A 19,226-nucleotide genomic window follows, 5' to 3' on the forward strand; every position below is an offset into this window, starting at 1 on the left:
ATTAAATATTTACCATTCAGCAGCAACCAACATGAACATCTGAGCTAACAGAATCTTTTGAAATGTTCTGCTATATAGCTGCTTCAGAAATACACACGTGATAAATTGAACTGTTCATTGCCAAAAAACTTTTTTAAAAAATGGCTTCAAGAGCAAATAACACTGATTTACACAGTGCCCAAGCACTAGTCAACAATCTATTAAATTACAAAGGAAAAGGAAATCAAAGAAGCTTTGTTACCTTATGCATGTCAACTTATTTAAATGGAAGGCTTTACTTCTTTAAAGCAACAGGAATATGGAGCTTCCTATGTGTGTGTGTATATATTTTTAAGAATGTGATTACAAACACAAAGTGTTATCATCAAAAGCAAAAGCTAGTCCAGAAATTCCCGACTGCAAAACTTGCAAGATACAAAGCTAAAATTCATGTTCCTTTTCTCAATAATGAATACTTCCACTAAACATAAATATTTTAACATATATTAATTTTTCTGACATTCATTCAAAACTGTAAAGTCAATATGGCAGAATTATTGTTAAAAGCACATATGTACAAATATTCTTTTTCCATACATAAAGTATTTGGCATAATTATAACAATCATACTGCATCCACAACTGTTTGCTTTTATTTGTACTTTTTTTTTTTTTACACATAATGGTATCTCTTATTAAAATTAACCAGTTATGTACAAAAATACTTGAACATTTATCATAGAAAACCTCTATAACCAGCCTCAACAGCATATACCTGCTGAATGGTTTCATTAAGAGAATATAAAAAAGTGGTCACTGCCTTCCAGGTAAGCTATCAACAAAAACAAACACGGTTAAACTAAAATGAGCTTCCCAACAAAAGAGGGAAAATATTTAAGGGTATGATTTAAAATACAGTTCATATTTATTGTCAATTGAGTGTTATAAACAGTCAATAAAAGAAAAAAACAAAGATACAAAATACATTACTACATACAAGGTGCTTTTTTCACACTCCTGCAACTGTGGCTTTAGCATCCCTCCCTAGATCTGAGATGCCGTGCAGCAATACTCAAGCCAGAGGGGTCTACAGCCTTCTCACCCTTCAAAAAACAGGATCCGCCAAGAAGACAAGCTCTGGTAGGAGCTTGGAGAGTTGTGAAGAATATTCTATTTGGCGCAGGATTGAAAGTTAATGCCCTTACCTTTTGAAAGTCCTTTTGCCATTTAATCATGCTAATATATTTTCTCCAAGGTTTTTTTTCTTCATTTACGCTATTGATTTAATACTGTCCTGTATCGATTCCTGAATTCTTGTTAATGGGACACATTAATTTGTGCCTATTTAACACGTGAACATCTGCTCTTCTTCAATGACAAATGCTGCAGAGGAAACTATCAAGTACGGAAGCACAAGATTCAAGTAAACACTTCTCCCGGGGTCTTTTGCTTAATCTAGCCGATTGGAACTCTGAAAGTAAATTGCACCTTGAAAAGAAATACAGTAGATGCCATGATGTCAGGGTACTAAAGGATTTACCAACCGATTCACAAAGGTGGAGTTTTAAGACAGTAGATGGTGGTCAGATGTCAAAAGTAACCTTAAAGAGTTACTTTGTTTCAGGAACAAAATAACTTGCGTCCTAGTCCTTGCAACCCCTTAAGTATATTGTCTGAGTAGCCTGCTTTAACTGGTAACTCTGTTGGTGTGCACTGATCAGTCTGTTCACAGAAAGAGCCAGAAATCTCCTCTTAAGTACAGAAGTCTTCTAAAGCAAGGATCATTGTGTTAGGATGTGCATTGACTTTAGTAAGCTTTCTCGGAGTATCAAGTATTCAGTAAAAAGTATACAACATCATCACGCGCCCTATTGTTCGACAATAGCCTACTGGTTTTAAGATGAAACTATATAAAAAAGGTGAACATAAAAAGATACAAAAGAAGTCTTTAACACTATTTACCACTTTCAAACGAGAGACATTGTAAGGAAAGTCAGCCATACTTCATGTAACATCTGGCGTTTGAGATCAGTAACTTTTAATATTGTGCAACATATTAATAAGCAAGTGTTAATTCCATTCATTGAAAGACAAATCTGAGTAAGTTATTAAAGTGCCTACACTAAATGTCTCCTCGTCCTACTGCCTATTCTCTTGTAAACCGCCAGGACGCAGCGTCGTCGCCCGGGACCAGCAAAGGGACTCATAACTGCGAGACCTTGCGGGGCAGGGGCCGGGGCCGCTGGCCGGGCTCAGTCCTCCGGGTCCCGTTCTCCAGGTGGCCGGGCCGCGCCGCCAGCGGCTTGGGGGGCAGCGCGGGCGGCTCGGCCGTGACCGGGATGGAGAGGCTGTGAGGTAGCGGGACGGGCCGCCGCAGAGTCCGCTCGTACACGCTGTAGGGCGGCGGCGTTTTGCTCTCCTTGCGCCCCGGCTCCTCCGGCCCGCTGTAGCTCGGCCCCGACCCCGGCGCCGGCGCCGACTGTTCGTTCACCTGATTTTCGAAGCCTGAGGTTTCCGAGGTGCTACACCGGCTGAGAGAAGAAATCCCACTGCTGTAGCTGCCCGACAGGACCGGGGAGTTGGAGATGAGTCCTGGGGAGTGGTACTCCACCGGAGAGGGGGTGAAAGACTGCACGGAGCCCTGCTCGAAGGCGAGAGAAAAGCCGGAGGGGAGACGCGGCAGAGTCATCAATACTGTCCCGGGCTGCCCGCGAGCCTCCTGCCCTGAACCCCAGCCCTCATCCCCGGCGCTCTTAACGGGACTCTACGTGGAGACAGGGCCTTGAAGGTGGTGGGAGCGGAGGGGGGGTACCTTAAAAGTGAGGCCTTTCCGGTAGACCCTTGTCCGATCTCACTGGTGTCCTTACAGGAAGAAATTTGGGTAGAGAGGCCCCAAAGGTGCAAAGACCGCGTTAAAGCAGAGGGAGAAGGCGGCCCATCTGCAAGCCAAGGAGAGGGGCCGCAGGAGAAACCAAGTCTCCCAACACCTTCTTTTTGGATCCTGCAGCCTCCAGAACTGTGAGGAAATCCATCCCTGTTGTTGAAGCCGCCCACCCTGTGGCGCTTACTTCTGGCAGCCCTGCCGTGGGACTAATGCAAACACCCAGCCTCAGATCGGAGGCCGCGTCCTCTCTGCAGCAAGATGGACCTCGGGCATTCACCTGCAATCCCCTCCGTTCACCTTGCTGGCTATTCTACTTTTTTCGGGGCAGAAAGAAGCTAAAAGTAATCAGGAAGAAGATTCAGAGGTATATAATTAGCCCCATCATTTGAAAGATGGGGAACCCGCAGAAACAACAGAAAGCTCCCGCGGTGCTGTTTTCCCCTTCTAGCTCAGCAGGGATGGGCAGAACTGGAGGACAGGAGCCGGAGCAGTCTGACCTGGGTGGGCCGCCTACCAAAGACCTCCAGAGGAGGAGTGAGGCGCCCTAGGCTTGCTCTTCAGTTCTCTCCCATTCCTGACCCCTGAGCTGAGCAGCAGCACTCGCACAGCTCTCGGGCTCCTCTCGGTCTCCTCTCAGGCTCTAGACTGAAATGGGACCTGTTTCTTCTGGCATGTTTTTAAAGAAACTGACTTGGTTACCAATTTTGTAAAATAGGAAGATTTCTCATAAAACCCCAATATTTTTGGCATTACGTAAAAAAAAAAAAAAAAAAAAAAAAAAAAAACAGACGTTCTACCAACAATGGCTTGCTTTCTCTTAATGGGGACAATCTTTTGAAACAGAGGGGCTTTCCCCTGGAGATGGGGCATGAATTCTTCAGTTTACTTTGGTCTTCACATTGTGTTCTACCAGCCTCCTTTGCTCACATATGTTAGCGGTCTACTCTGTTGGCATCTAAATCTGCTAATTCCCCAACTGGTGTCCTATGGAAAAGGAGTCCTAAGTGATGCTCTTTGAGAGCAGGGTTCTACTGGGAAATGCTGCATATTGTGTACTCCTTGGGTGCATTCAAAGCATAGTAGCATGTTAAAGTCTTACAATCAAGAAAATGAAAGGACACCTTAGCCTAGGGTTTTCTAAACTTAGCTGACCACAGACCACTTTTTCATTTATTGTGTAATGGCCTCTAAAACTATACCCTATGGAGAGCATTTCTGAAACGCTATCCTAGACTAACTCTACCTTGGTCTCTCTTTTTAAACAAAATAATGCTGGGAGACACAAACTCATTTAGCAGGGGCCTAAAACAAAGTGTTGCCAATTAAGGGATCCAAATTCACTGCTGTTCACTGTCAAAAATCAGACTGCAAGTTTAAATAAGGCAGGTAAGCTCAGTCTTCACCACAGGATTAACTCCATCATTTAATTGCTGAAAAAACTGAGTTAAGGCAACAAACTGCATTCTACTCTTAGCAAAGTTCGTAACTTGGTAGCACTGTGCCCCCTAATGTAACACAGGAGTCATAACAGAAATATGCCATTTGTTTTCTCTCCAAACCCTGTTTGTGTAGATATGGCTGCAGAGCTACCCCTGGCCAGTAAGAACATCACCAGCTCTGCAGAGAGAGAAACCATATGCCACCTTACCAAACGGGACTGTTTGGTACCTGCTTGAATATTTTCATGCCTTCAGTTCTTTTTACAGAATTAGTCTCATAGACTTGCCATCTTACTACTCTACAAAATCAAGTTGGAAAATGCAGATGTTAATTGCATAGCAATATGTGGGAGCTCCTTGCAAGTAAGGCCAAATGTAAGATATGGAAACATCATGTTGCTTCCTTTCCCATCACAGCAACGTGACAGTCTACGGCTGCCCAAGCTAATGCAGTCACGGGTATGTTATGATTAACAGCTGCATTGCAGAAGGACCAAACCCCCCCCCCCCCACCAAAAACCAACCAACCCCCCCGCCAAAAAAAAACCCCAAAAAACCAAACTAGCAAATAATTTGCACTCTCCAGCAAATTTCTACATCAGAAACGTTGGCAATGCAAATGAAATCACACTTCTTTGCAATTTTCTCCATTTTGGGGCTTTTGTTTTCCAGAATCTCAGTTTCTATCAGCAACTACCCTTAGCAACACAGATGCATTGGATCACGACCTGCCCCTGTGTGTTTTTAGAAGCTAATTTGTCTCTTTCTTTCACATTACTGAGAAATACCTTCTCAACAAAAAGGACACGGAGCATGTAAATCCTCACTCAGATTCAAAATCATTCTTTTAACACCCACTTCAACCCCATATTTGCCTCTGGTGCAGTGGCTCTGAACACCAGTGTCTATAGGTATTGACAATCCCTGCAGCCAGTCTGATTCAATTTGGATAGAGACTAAATATTATTCTTTACCTTCATGAGGGATTTTGTATGTTTAGAGATGTTAAATAGCCTACGTTTACCTATCAATTTAAATGTGTCTCTTTTAAAGCTTTTCAATTTGTTTCCTAGAAATTTTTTTACTCCTTTTACTGCCTTGTTTTTCATGATCAAGTATGTATCTCAAATGTAAATGAAAACGTTAGTATAAAACATGGAAGAGAAAAAATTGGGTTTGACTTTGTCAAATGGTTGGCGCTGACAGAAGCAAAAAGGCCCAGGAGACCCTTTACTGGGTTTGATGGCTGAGTTTTTAAATTTTTTTTTCTTTCTCTTTTTTTTTTTTTGATGTCCCTGAAATCAAAAGGCCAGACTGAAAACATCCTAGGAAAGTCGGTGGGACCATATTTCTTTCCTAATTCAGTGTATACGGAGATTCTAGTCCATATATTTTCATTGCCACTATTTGGGGAATGAGGCTAATAACCTGAACACAGAGGGCTGCACTGATGGAGGAGGTTCCCTGAAAGGAAAGCCTGTTTTCTTACCAATCTTCCTTCACCCCTTTTCTAGATGTTCTTTGCCTGGTCTGTACCTATGAAGGCAGCTCAGTGATGAACCATGGATGAATCGTAAGGAAAGAAGGAATGTGGGGCTAGTCTCACATTAGCCTGAGTCTAAATATGAGTCTGTACCTTCAACGGAGATCGCCCAGCAGGTGAGGGGGACACTGACGTTGTATGTCTTGCTGGTGAAGCTGTAAACAGAGAAGAATGCTTTGAATTGAGAAAAACCAGAAGGTTCACTAGCTGCACTTGCCTTCTGTGTACAAACCCATATAGATGGTCCAGTGCCTAAAGACCTCCTAGGCAAGGTGGGGATAGGGGAGAAACTAAATGATGCCTGTCCGAATCAGACTCCTCACCAAGACACGGGAGAATTAGTGAAAAGTCACCAGCGCATACATGATGCTATACAGAAGTGACAGGAGCGCGAACTGGTCCAATGTCCCATTTTCCAGAAGCCCACATGCTTTCCCACTGCCTGATCTGTTTCAAAAGGTGCTTTTAGGTGTGATGTGCCAGGGAGAGGCTTTGGAAAATAGCTGCCGACTTTGAGCAGCAATGGGGACACTCATGCCACCTAGGCAGGTTAGAAGGGGTCCATGAGAATAATGTGACACCAGCCCCCCGCCCTCACATCCATTACTCCCCAAACAGAAAACCCTTGGCCACATCCAAACAAGAAGTGAGAAGTTTTCCATTTCTCCCCTTCATGCTTGTACTCAGGTCTTCCCTTTGTCCTGGGGCGGTGGGGGGCAGGGTGGGGTGGGGGTGGTGCTCTGTGGATGTCATCATTACAGCAAAGAAGTGCTGTTTCTCTATTTCTCCCCCTGGGTTTCCTAGAAATACAGCTGGGATGCAGCCCACGATGGCCCTGCTCTGGGTGCTTGGAGGTCAGGTCCAGCCCCTTGGAACACAACCACGCACACAGAAAGCTGCCGTGACACAGCCAACACGAGGAGGGTAAGCCAGATTTCCCAATTCTACCTACAGAGGTTTCACTGAGCTCAGGGTTTGCTGCTCTGTGACCAGCTGCCCTTCTCCCAGCTGCCAAAGTGAGGTTTACAACTCTTAAGAAAACTAGAAAGAGGCTGGAGGAAATAAAGACAGACAGTTACAGATCCAGCGACAGTGACCACAGATGATGACGTGAGGACAGACCAGGGGAGCAATCAGTGCAGAAGGGAGGGCAGCCCTTCCAGGTGAAACTGGGAGAGGTGAGGTTACCTGTGTGCTCTGGGTGCTCGCACACGAGGGGGAGTGGCCCTTTGTGGCCACGTGGGGGTGTGCAGCACCTGATACTCTCAAACACCGGTGTTAGTGTTAGCCTGTGGGTTGCGGTGGGGGCTGACAGAAGAAAATCCTGTGTGAGCGGAGACACAGAGTGCTGACTGGGAACTGTGTAACTGCCACCACTGTGTGTGGTCCAGGTTTACCACAGCATAGGCTCCTCTTCCTCCTGACCCGGGCATTCCGTGACTGCACCACATGGTTCCAGAGCAGCCCTTGCAGCCATAGTCTGTCCACAGAGCTTTTCTAGAAAGGCCTTCTCCCCCAGAGACCTAAAAGAGTGCCATCAGTATCCTTGCCTCCAAGTTTGACTGGGCCTAGGCTCTTACCTACCATCAGTACTGTTGTTCATCTGAAAAAGCTTTTCAAGTTTCTGACATGAGTGATACAACCAGTTTAAACTGGAGACTCCTTGAATATATGTACAGCATGAATAAGATACAAATTACTTGGCTGATTAAGTCTTAACCATCTCGGGCCACAGTGGTATTCGGATGTGGGTTATCGATGAAGCCTAGTTATTTCTTGTTCTGTTGAAAAATCTCACATGCTTTTCAAAACCCGTTGGTGACTTTTAGCTTTGACAAGTATAGAACAAACTGGGTAGCACACAGTTTGTTTAAAAAAAAAAAAAAAAGTAAAAAAAAAAGAAAACAAAGATGAGATGCTAAAATACAGCAAATGGAACCTGAATGAGCAACTCTGAAAAATCTGGGAAGAAAATGTCATATTTGCTTTTGCTTTTGGGCCAGTTGTATTTGTAAACTCCAGAACTACTCTAGATGTGTGCAAATGTTGAAAAGACTCTCCCCATCACCAAGATAGGCAGATTCAGCAGAGGAGGTCTTAAAGACTGTACCATATCAAGGTTATCAAGCGAATGGCTTATTCAGTTGGAAAGGGGGTCTATTATTGCTATAAACTCATAAAGTTTCTTAAGAATTTTCAGTGGTTCTCAAAATCTAGAAGGGTTTGGTAAAATACCAATTCTAGGGCTTTACCCTGGAAATGGTGATCTTCTGATTCAGATGTTCTGATCTGATTCAGATCTCAGATCTTCTAAGTTGAGCCTAAGAATTTGCTTCTTAAACCATCACCTGAAGGGCTGCAGTACCCTGAATCAACCCCTTGAGAAATCTCACATTTTTTAAAAGTTTTATTTATTTAGGGGCACCTGGGTGGCTCAGTCATTATGCATCTGCCTTTGGCTCAGGTCATGATTCCAGGGTCATGGGATCGAGCCCCACACCAGACTCCCTGCTCAGCAGGAAGCCTGCTTCTCCCTCTCCCACTCCCCTTGCTTGTGTCCTGCTCTCGCTGTGTCTCTCTGTCAAAAAAAAAAAGTGTGTACATGCAAGTGAGAAGGCAAGTGTGGGGAAGGAGCACAGCGGTAGGAAACAATCTCAGGCAATCACTGAGCGCAGAGCCCTATGTAACATGATGTGGGGCTCGATCCCACAACCCTGAGATCACGACCTGAGCTGAAATCAATAGTGTAACACTTAACTGACTGAGCCACCCAGGCACCCTGAGAAATTTCACTCACTCCTGGATACAGACCTCCCTACACAAAGGATAGCAATGGACGTGAGGTGAGTTGCTCCCCACAAGCCTATCAAAGTTACAGTTAGTCAGTTCCTATTTTGGGGCCATGTGAAACTCTGGCATCAGTCCCGAGTAAGAGTGAAGTGGCTGAGTTAGCAGAGGTTGATAAGAATGAGGTGGTTCAAGCAAAGGACAGAGAAAATACTAAGGGCTTGGCAAAGCTTGGGGTACCTCCCCAAATTTTAAGGATGGTGCCTAGCAGGAGAACATCTGTCTATGGAGTTCATAAGGAACGGAGTACAGTCTGACTTAATGTAGTAAGAAATCCAGGAAAGAAGGAAAACACTGTGAATGAATTAAACTACTCAGGTTTTTACCTCAGACACCAAATGCCTACCTTTCTCTGAGGAATTCACGACAAGCTGGAGTAGTCATAAAAGTTACTTTATAAAAGTGACTGTTCAAATGCTTCAAATACCCACCAGTTTGTGTGGGTCTTGGAGGGACAGGGGGAGAGATAATTTTCCCACTATCCGACATGTTCTTGGCTTCTTTCCCACTGTCCAGGCTCCAGCTGCTAGGGGTGGGATTCACAGCTGGAAGGGAATAACACAGCTAAAAACACATGGTCCACTTTGCCCCTCGAACACTTGAGATCTTAGAAGAAAGTCAGAATTATCCAGAATGAAAAGATCAACTGGATTAAAAAGCAAAAACAAAAAACCCCCCAAAACCTCCTAAATACTAAACCTTTAATTTTCTACCTCACAGTTGTAGTTGACATTTAATTGGGTGCTAGCGTGTCTGTTTATTTCCCCTCAAGCAGTCAGACAGAACTACAGATCTCCACAAGAGAACAGTGGAATCTTGCTGAGAATTACAAATGTGTTTAGATAATAGATAACAGATGGGAGGACACAGTCGCTGAATTATTTTATAACTCAGTTTTTAGTGGAAACTTCTGGACAAGTGGCACCCAAAAAGGGGGAAGACAGTAATAGGCTAATATTTCAACTACCTGGCAGGATGAACCACACCATCCCGTTGACCAGCTCTTTGGCAAAAGGACCCCTGTTCCTGAGATCAATGCATTAGACTGAAGTATGTCCTAAAAACAAAGTAATTTGGAATATGGACTGTATCATTCTTTTTTTTTTTTTTTTTTAAATTTGTCTGTTCCATGCTTCAGTAAGATGCAGAAATATGGAACAACTCCTGTTAGAGGCAAGGGCAAGACACACAAGATTATAAATAGCTGCTAGGAAATCAGGTTTCCAAAAGCAAGTCTTAAGACTGCTAGTGGTTTGCTCCCTGTACAGACACTGCCATCTGATGGACACAGCTGGGATTTCAACATTTTACTCGAAATGACCACATTAATTTCGGGGGATGGAATCACCACTCTTAAAAATTAATTTTTCTCAGTTCATTTTAAATTGGCTTTGTGGTTTTCCTTGGTAGAAGGGCTGAGAAAAATGCTAAGCTCTCCAGGCAAAGATTAACATTCGACATGTAACATTAAAGCAAAATTTGTGTTTTAAAATCATTTCAGCTACCATCTCCCAAGGAAAGTTTTAATGTTAATCTATCCGTGTCGTCCAAGGACAATACAGTTTAGCTCTTAATGAGGACAATTAAAGTGCACTTTACAGGAACATTTCATTAGCGACTCGAGTCCTGGGCTTACAGGACCACTCCGAGTTTTGAGGCTTGACCCCGCGCAAGGCAAATGGGTGACTTGCTGCCGGCCCCCACCCTCACGGTGGAGGGAGTCACACTGAATCTGCTCTTCATCTCCTGTCGTGTTGCACAGACCGATGCTAATTAGCTATTAAGGGCTATGCATGGGTTTCTCATTTTTTTGTGTGACCTTGAGGCAGGGCACACTCCATTATGCACTGGATTGCAATTCCTAAGTAGTATAGGAGTCCCCACAAACAACAGATGAACTGGCAGAGCGAGCTCTGTAAGGGAAACAAAGGGTGGGACCAGGGAATCCATCTGGGAAGGGGCTATTTTCACTGTGCAGAACAAGTTGCCTCCTTGACAGCTTTGTTTCAGGGAGCATAGGCATTGCCTTGGTGATGGGACCCCAAAAGCCATTTAACTGAGGGGTTCCTAACTTGCTCAGATTCTGCTGTTCAATTCTACAAGAAAACAGGTTTGAAAGGACGCATCAGGAAAGACTGTCTTTCATGAACCCCCTGAAGGGCAAATTAGTCCCGATCACTAAAGATCCAGAGATCTGCCTTCCACAAAGACACACAATAGACTGGAGAAAATGAGGACAAAACAAAGCCTTACACCTGCCGCGGGCCAATGAAGGGGCTGGCTTTATACCCACCTTTCTCAGGTGCGGAAAGATTCGGGTCACTGCGTGGCAAGGCCCCTTCTCCAATATGATTAAACAGCAGCCTCTGCAAAAGTACAAGAGTCTGTTTTTATGGCGCACTATGCCGTGATGGGAGACCTTCTAGAAAATGAGATGATTGTCTCATAACTGAAACTTTTGGTTCAAAATAATTTTTATATGGTACATGATGAGCCTGGGAACCAAGAATTAATTACATTTAAGGAAAAAAGGGGAGAAGAGTCTTAGGTTTAAGAAGTTTGTATTCAATTTTAAATGTAAGTGGTAAATAAGTTTTCATAATACAATGGAGGAAAAAACAGCAGCGGTTAAGCTATGGTGCTCTTTATAAATAAGAACGCTAGACTGGCAGTATGAAACATAAGAATTAAGAGATATTAGCTCAAAAAATCTCTAGTGAATGGACATGTGTTCGGTCCTAGGTTAAAAACACGAAATGGACAATATTCTGCGGCTTTTAACCCACGAAGATGCCAGTTTTACATGGTTCCACCTAACACATTAAAAGAAAAAGGGCAGGACCTTAAAAGTAGATGCACCATAGCAATGTGTATTATCGGGGGTTTGGCAATGACACACTGCTTCACATTTTACCAAAAGCGGAAAAGCCGGAGGCTAATCAAGGAAGGCTTTCAGAGTCCCCCATGCTGGCAACACGCGCTCTCCTGGAGCAGATGGAACAAAGTGTGAAATTCCCTTGCAACAGCAAGTGACAAAGGGAAGGAAAACTGGTGAGCTGGTTCAGCCAAACGCACTCAGAGAGAATTTCTGCGAGACAGCAGTGTTGCGCAGAGCAGGCATCCTGGGGCTTTCGGGAAGATTACACAATCAGCAAAGATAAACCAATCAAGCCACATCCCACTCGCTCTCATCCATTTCCAGATGCAGCTACAGACTTCTGCCAGGGTGGTGTAGAAAAACAGAAAAATTAGCCGGAACATAAATGAGTACTGTTCTCCGCTCCTAAATTATTCCCAAATCACCGGTAAAATGCAGGGCTACCCAAGAATCTCCACGTTGGAAACCACCCTTCACAGCCCCTGAAGTGCCCAGAGAGCCGAGCCCTTGGCCCTGCCCTCACCTGGACTAAGAGGGATGGATGTGGGAAACAAAGGCAGAAGAAAAATTATTAAATTTCCTTACTACCTACAGCCCATTGACACATCCTTGAAATAGGCAGAGGAACATTCCTCTAGCGACTGAACTGCCTAGATGTTGACACTTTGCTAAGGACAAAAGGCAATCCTAGCCTAATCCCTCCCCCAACCCCTGGCCCCCAGGATCCTGTAAGTCTACTTTAACATAAAACAATTCTTTTGGAAACTTCCTTTATCTCTAACCCCTCCCCCACAGATACATGTTGGCAATCATCCCACAAGCATATCGCCCACCGATATACATCTGAATGTCTCATGACTCAGGTTTTAGTAGATGGTAATAAATGACCTTTTCCCAACAATAGCTAGTCCCCTCAAGGTCCTGGAAACCTTGCTTCCAAATTCCTTAGAGACTTACGCTATTCCCTAAGCCCCTCCCAACTTGAAAGTCTATAATGGGCCACTCCTCATGACCCTGGGGGGCAGCTCTTTCTACCCATGTGTCCTATCCCTGTTCTTTAATAAAATCATCTTTTTGCACCAAAGATGTCTCAAAAGTTCTTGGCCATTGGCTTTGAACCCTAACATCTTTTCTACATCAGGATCACTTCAAAATCAAGTCCTGGCAGGAGCTGAGGACCATGGGCCTTTACTCCTTGGGGCACAGGGAAAGCCTGGGCCCCCAACTGCTTTTCTCTCAACACATTAGAGAATGGCAAAGGTGAACGGAAATTGTCCTTGTGCTCCTGGGTACCTCAGAGAGGAATCAAGTGAAGCTCTCTCAAACTAGGTAGCGGCCAAAAGAAAGGCTGCTGGACGGATCATGTTTCTCAAGGGTCTTTGGCTAATGGAGAAAGTCGCTTGAAATTCCTGGTACACACACGCAAACACACACAGACACTCCAGCTCATTCACCTAATTACCCCCTTGTCCTGTTTAAATAGCAGCAATGAACTAGAGAGCTAGGTCAAGGAGGGAAGAATCATTTCCCATTTTCCGCTCCGCTCGACTGCTCAGGCAACAACCTATGTATCTGTATCAGAAATATGGCTCCAACAGAAACTGTGAACAACAGGCATGGAACAGAGGTTCACTTTTCACTCAGACCGACTTGTTGTCTAACAAAGCCCATCTGGTTGCCTCTGGCAGGTACAGGGTTTTTCTGCAGAGATATGTAAGCGATTCCAGACATCGGCTTGTTTTCTAGGATCTCCGTCCCCCAAGGACTACCTGAGAAGGTTCCACAGGTGTTGGGTAGATGGCACTGCACGGTCTCTCTCTCGGGGATAGGCAAGCATTTTCTCGGGAATGTTTGTGTTTGTCAGACAACAAGGGGGAAGCTGGGAAGAGAAGGAAAGAAAGGATCGTCAGGGTGAGGTGTGGGACCTGCCCAGAGGACAGGGCTTGTGTGCCATGGCCACTGGCCATCCTTCAGGAACCTGAGGGCCACAGCTCCCACGCGGCACACTCAGTCAACCCCACACCCTGCCACTGACCTCTGGCGCTCGATGGGGCAGAACTTGTCACATTAGGTGAAGCAGAGTGAGTCGAACTCAAGCTTGAGGTAGATGGACTTGGCTGCAAATACACAGGAACTGTTATCACCCACGGCTTAGAGACTCCACACAACACGGACATATTGAAAACAAAATCCCTGCCCTTTCCTTTTAAAGGAGCCAAAAACCAAACCAGAACAAAACGAAATGAAAACGAAAAGCAAAGGGCCATTTAGAACTAGAGAAAAATCTCAGAATGATAAGGAAGCCTGTCTGAATTAATCATGAATTTGAGATTTAAAAACAAAATACTCCAAAAAAAAAAAAATCTGAGATTTTGACTCCGGCCAAAGGAACACATTCACGTTAGTTTCTGGGACACACTGGGACCAAGGAGCAGGTAGCAGTGCCCTTGCCGACTAAGGGACACACGGAAGGACTCCCAGCTGAGGCCACAGAGATAGGGGAATGCTTCTAAAGAGCAGAAGACACCTTCTTGTTTTCTTCAAAAATGTGCTCAAGGCATAAATTGGCAGTAGGTGCTATACCCCTTTTCTAAAGACAGCGGTGAGGGAAATTTTAGCTGCTTCTTACTAATCAGTGTAAATACTCTAGTAGGGTCTGAATAGAATTTTGTGTGGCAGGAGTTACCTTAATGTCCTTATTTTGTTTCTTCAGTAAAAATCTTTTTATTATATTTTTCTGACAGGAACAGAAGTAGAGGAATTTTATAATGGCCCTCTCAACCATGTACTATGAAGCAAAAAGGCCACTTAGCAAGGCTAAGAGGCAGCTAGTGTGGGGTGACAGGCTCCCAGGGTCCCAAACTGAAGACGCAAACCAGAGGCAGGTTTCAAAGCCAACCCTGCACAGCATCCCTGGGCTCTCCCGTTCTTGCTCACGTCTTCTGAGAGTGGAGGGGGCAGTTTTGGGAGAAACCTCTTTGGAGGGTCCAGAGACCAACAAAGCAGTAAGAGTGTTTAAAGCTTTGTCCTTAACTCAACGTTCTTGCTCGAAGATCTGTTCATGAGCTCAGCAGACTGAACAGAAACTCTCATGATTGAGACAGAAAAGGAATACACACGACCAGACGATTAAAAAGCCAATCAAGTACCTGCATGTTAAAGACTTCATCAGAGCTTTCTGATTGCCCTGTAATATTGCTTACTTCAGCAGAAGCTTGTGAGGACAGTGAGGAGGAAGAATATCGGTTGACAGCTGGGTAACTTAATGGGCTGTTTTGGGGGAAAAAAAATGGTCATTAACTCAGTCTCTGAATTGTACTTTATCACATGCTGGTGTGGTATAAAACCAAAGGAAAAAAAATATACATCCCATTTTGTCGTCTCCTGTTTGCCTCAATATAATCAAATGTTTGAGTTTATTTATTTCTCATGCTGTTGCTGTGTTACCAGTGACAGATGTCTGCAGCTGCCTCGCGGGTTAATTATTTCATTAAGAAATAGCGTATTTGACAAATTGTGCCATAAAGAATGAGAGAATCATTCCAGATCATCTTGTGGGGATGCCAAATTGTAAGATAATTCAGAATATGACTTACCTGCGTCTAGGAATTACCCTGGTACCATCTGGACTCATGGAAGCAGGGGCTGAGTTTCTACACACGCGGGGGCTTCCATTAGGAAAATGGACTGGACTGGCTTGTATACAAGCAGAGAACTCCTAGAAAGGGAGTGAAGGAAATATTTTAGATGAGCAATCGTAGGGGCAAAATAACTTGTGAGGTATTTTAGCATATTGTTATGAAATCTTCATGTAAGTTTAAAAAGGTTAAGTTTTGGTATTATTAAGCTTTCTCGCCCTTTTTTTGTTCTCATAAAAGTTGAACAGGGCAAATAGAAAATGATGCAAAATTTTAATACTGGAGGACTCCATGTTAAGATGGTGCAGTTTGGTAGAAAAACCAAAAGATGTCACTATTGGATACTTCATCGTCCCTCTAACAAAAAGCAAACCGGCAGTGGTCAGACTGCCCCCTATGGACACTTTGGGTACGTACCTGAATCCCTAAACTTGACTTCATCACAAAGAACTGGTCGACCAGCTTTTTGTGTAGGGGTCTCATATCTTGAGGTACAAACTTCTCGTGCACGGCCAAACCAAATTCCAAAATCTGTGCCTTGAGAACGAGACAAGGAAAAACCCCACATCAATGAATAACTCCACCAAGTGCCTGCTAGGGGTCAAGCACTGTATCATTCACTCTGCATATGCTATAGCTAATCCTCTCCACCCCACAGAGGAGCAATCCTTCATTTACAGGTGAGGATCAGAACGATCCCGCATGTACTAATAGACAAATGGAGATTCAAACTGAAGTCTTTCTGATTTTCCTGCTACCCAAAGTTTCTTTGCTGTATATTTTAGATCTGGAATAACAACCCTTTAAAGCACTTATGTGTCGCTTGGCCCCCGTCTACATTGCACAAGACTGGGAAGGAGCTGCTCCCCAAGGGATCTCTTCTTTGGATGACACTCTTTTTTCCACCATACTCTTTCTCTTCCATCAGGTTCTGCTGTGCCTATCCATTCCCCACCCCCCCACCAAGATTTCCAAAATTTGTTGAGGAAGACATGCAGGTAAAATGGGAACAGAAATTCTATCGTAGTTTCTATGCTTTTTGTTTTTGTTAAAGAACGATTATTCTGGTTCACTTATAATACAATAAGGAGCAGCTCCTACTTAAAAAAAAGGGGGGGGGTTTCCAGTGGTGAAGTCCCAAAAGAGATAAACACAAACATTCAAGTTTCTTTTGTTCTTATAACTATGAATACTGCTTAATTCCTCCGGTGTCAGCTGCCTTTTACATTTTAAAAAAATACCCCAGTACTAAAGTGGTCAGAAAAACAAATTTCATGGACTGTGAGGAAAGCAAATCACGCCATCATCACACTGGGTTTTATCTTTATATCTTGTGAAGATTTAAGATTGAAAGCTCAGGTCAAACAGGACTGAACCTGGTGGGTTAAAGCGCCCAGCACCTTCTGTAGGGGGACAGGACTGTGGCAGCCCCTATCCACCGCCAGCATATCTGCATAAAGATAAAAATACCTCAAACCTCAAGGACACCTTTAAAGGGAGGAGTGAGAAAGAAAAGGGGGGGGGAGTAGTGAGGGTGGAGTGGATGTCTGAGGGTTAAAGGAAGGTCTGATGAAGGGAAAAGGGCGTGGAAGAGTTGACCTCAAGGGTAGGAATCCAGTTTTTAAATACTCGCTAAAAGGCAAATTCTGTTTTGTCCAAATCACGTTGAAGGTTGGGTTCTCCCAGGAGTAGACTCTGGCATGGAGATGAGGATGTTTACTGAGGAGTCACCCGGCATCACTGTCTGTGTGAGGGAGGCACAGAAGCAGGACTGACTAAAAAGAATCTGAGAACATGGCAGTCATGTCAGCCTCTGCCCACACCAGGGGATCTCTGGGCCTCAACCAGGCTGTCAGAGCTGTGCTGTGTTGGGCCCAGATGGCTGGGCTGTCTGTTTCTTCCTCAGTCGCTGGATGTGGGACAGCCAGGAAGGTGGTGATGCTGGGCCAGGCGGCATTCGGCGGCTGAGGCAATGGCTGAAGGACCGGAGCACCAACAGTGTCTGTCGATGGCCACCACGCCCAACAGCGGCTCAACAAGTCCTTTCTGGAAGAGCCACTAGGGCAGAGCATCTCCGAGGCCCCCAGGTAGTTTATCTGAATCACCTCACAGAGGTCTAGCCGACGATGGTGGCCTCGGCTAGCCTAATCCCCCACTGCTGTGGTCTCAAAGAGATGGTGTGATCGCCCAAAGTCACATGGCAGTCACTTGTACCGCTTATCCTATGACAGAGATCTAAAGTCTCCTGTATCAAGGCTCTTTCCACAAGGCCCTATGAACATCAGACAGGATGTGGAGGAAACAAAAGTTCCCAATTTTATTTTTCTTGAGAGTCTTCTTGGCCCTTTTAATTTTAATGCTGGGGAAAGAATTCAGTCAGACTGAAAACATCAAGTAAGAGTCCTGCAGTGAGGCAAGCGACTCGCAAGAGACTGTGCTCAGGTTAAATACTGATTTTTGAATATCAACGAAGGCCACAGTCATTCCATGATCCTAAGAACTGGATAAACTAACTTGCTCACTTCTAGTATCTACATGAGCCGCAGGGTCACATCGAGAACTTAACTTATTCTCGATTTCCTTGCCAGTCACCTTAAAGTAACTCCTTTCTCTTTTCCAGAAGCTGCATAACTGACCCTCTTCCAGCCATGGTACCTGTCCATGGCCACTTCTGTCTCCCCAGTATTAAGTTCTGTGGATTAAGCCTGCAGAGCATAAAGTGATGAAAATCAGATCCAACCTCATCATTTTCTTACCCAAAAGGGCATGCCTTGTTTTTTTATTAATTTGATATTATCAAGTAGAAGGAGATGCTTTGGTCACATTTTTTCATATGTATTCCACTGTTTATGAGTGTTAAATGTCCTTATTTCCTATTTAACTCAGCCTCTTGACTATCATGTCTCCTACTTCAGGTTTTCAAACCATTTTCAGGGCAAGAGCTAGCTGCAGGAACACAGCAGGCAAGAGATTACTCTAGTTCTTTGTGCTAGCTGGAATTATATAAATAAAAATAAACTATGCTTTTTTGGAATAGAAAATGATGTGTTTGTTATCTTATTTTGTCCATATCCTATCATCTATAGGCTTAGTCTTTGTCTTAAAGCAAAGTCTATTGATTGCCCCTTCACTGGAACACTTAAGTAAGAATCTCATTCCTTCCCTCATTCATTTACCTATTCATTTATTTTAAGTTGGCCTGAACTTACATGAGCCCAAAATTTTGAGTGAAAAGTTGGCATCAAGCCTGCAGCAAGCCTTTAGGGAAAGAATGTTCAAACAGTATTCCAAGAGACTACATGAAATTGTCTGTCATAAGGGGCTGCCATAATTTACTCACTGTTAAATTTATTTTTGCATCGAACTGGAGAGTATAAATGAAAATGAGCAAGTTGAAATACATTACAGATGAATCTATAACCTTTGGCTGACCGCTTTTTTTAGAACACTGATACAGAAAACCAGGGAGATGGGTCTCTGGGTAACCATGCATATCTAGGCAGGAAAGAGCAGGTGACCAGCTTCTGTCCCCAGCTTACCTGTTCAAGCATCAGCTCTCTTAACCGTGCAATTTTCTCTCCATCTTCAGGGTGACTTAAGATATATTCTTTGACAAAAAATGCCTAGAAAGAAAATGGAGAGTCAGTTTACTTCAGGAAAGTTAAAAAGTGAAAGACTCAGCTGCTTCTAAAGGCCTGGCATCTTGGAAGAAACACCACTGTCAATGACATTTGTAGGGCAGGAGGAATGACTCCTACTGTGGGCAGCTGGTCAGAAAAGGAATACAAGGAAAGGATTGTTTAAGGGGGAGCAGCAATTGTGTAAATAAGTATCTTTGGTCAAGCAAGCAAACAGCAAATCCAAATCAATAAGCATTATATCCTAAAATAAAGTGCTTTAAGATTCAGTGCGACAAAAATGGTGGCCTCTCACCTTCCAGGCTGCTGTGGCTTTCTGTTTAAAACGACAAGGGCAGATGAAAAATCTGTTGTTGTTTTTTTTTAAATTAATTTATTTAT

At 44.0% G+C, this 19,226-nt stretch overlaps 1 protein-coding gene across 1 annotated transcript in view; it reads right to left on the reverse strand.

Annotated features, from left to right (window-relative positions):
* Positions 1-1,988: 1,988 nt before the first annotated feature.
* Positions 1,989-19,226, reverse strand: part of DOCK4 (dedicator of cytokinesis 4) — a 422,803-nt gene continuing 405,565 nt past the window's right edge. Inside the window, exons 44-53 of the mRNA XM_080818711.1 lie at positions 18,747-18,830; positions 15,625-15,744; positions 15,166-15,287; positions 14,719-14,839; positions 13,605-13,686; positions 13,339-13,448; positions 10,985-11,057; positions 9,123-9,236; positions 5,938-5,999; positions 1,989-2,619 (exon numbers count right to left, since the gene is read on the reverse strand). Coding sequence (XP_080674837.1) covers positions 2,182-2,619; positions 5,938-5,999; positions 9,123-9,236; positions 10,985-11,057; positions 13,339-13,448; positions 13,605-13,686; positions 14,719-14,839; positions 15,166-15,287; positions 15,625-15,744; positions 18,747-18,830 — 1,326 coding nt within the window. The 3' untranslated portion in view covers positions 1,989-2,181. The remainder of the gene's footprint in view (positions 2,620-5,937; positions 6,000-9,122; positions 9,237-10,984; positions 11,058-13,338; positions 13,449-13,604; positions 13,687-14,718; positions 14,840-15,165; positions 15,288-15,624; positions 15,745-18,746; positions 18,831-19,226) is intronic.

Source organism: Martes martes, assembly GCF_963455335.1.
Source record: "Martes martes genome assembly, chromosome: 11".
NCBI classification, from domain to species: domain Eukaryota; kingdom Metazoa; phylum Chordata; class Mammalia; order Carnivora; family Mustelidae; genus Martes; species Martes martes.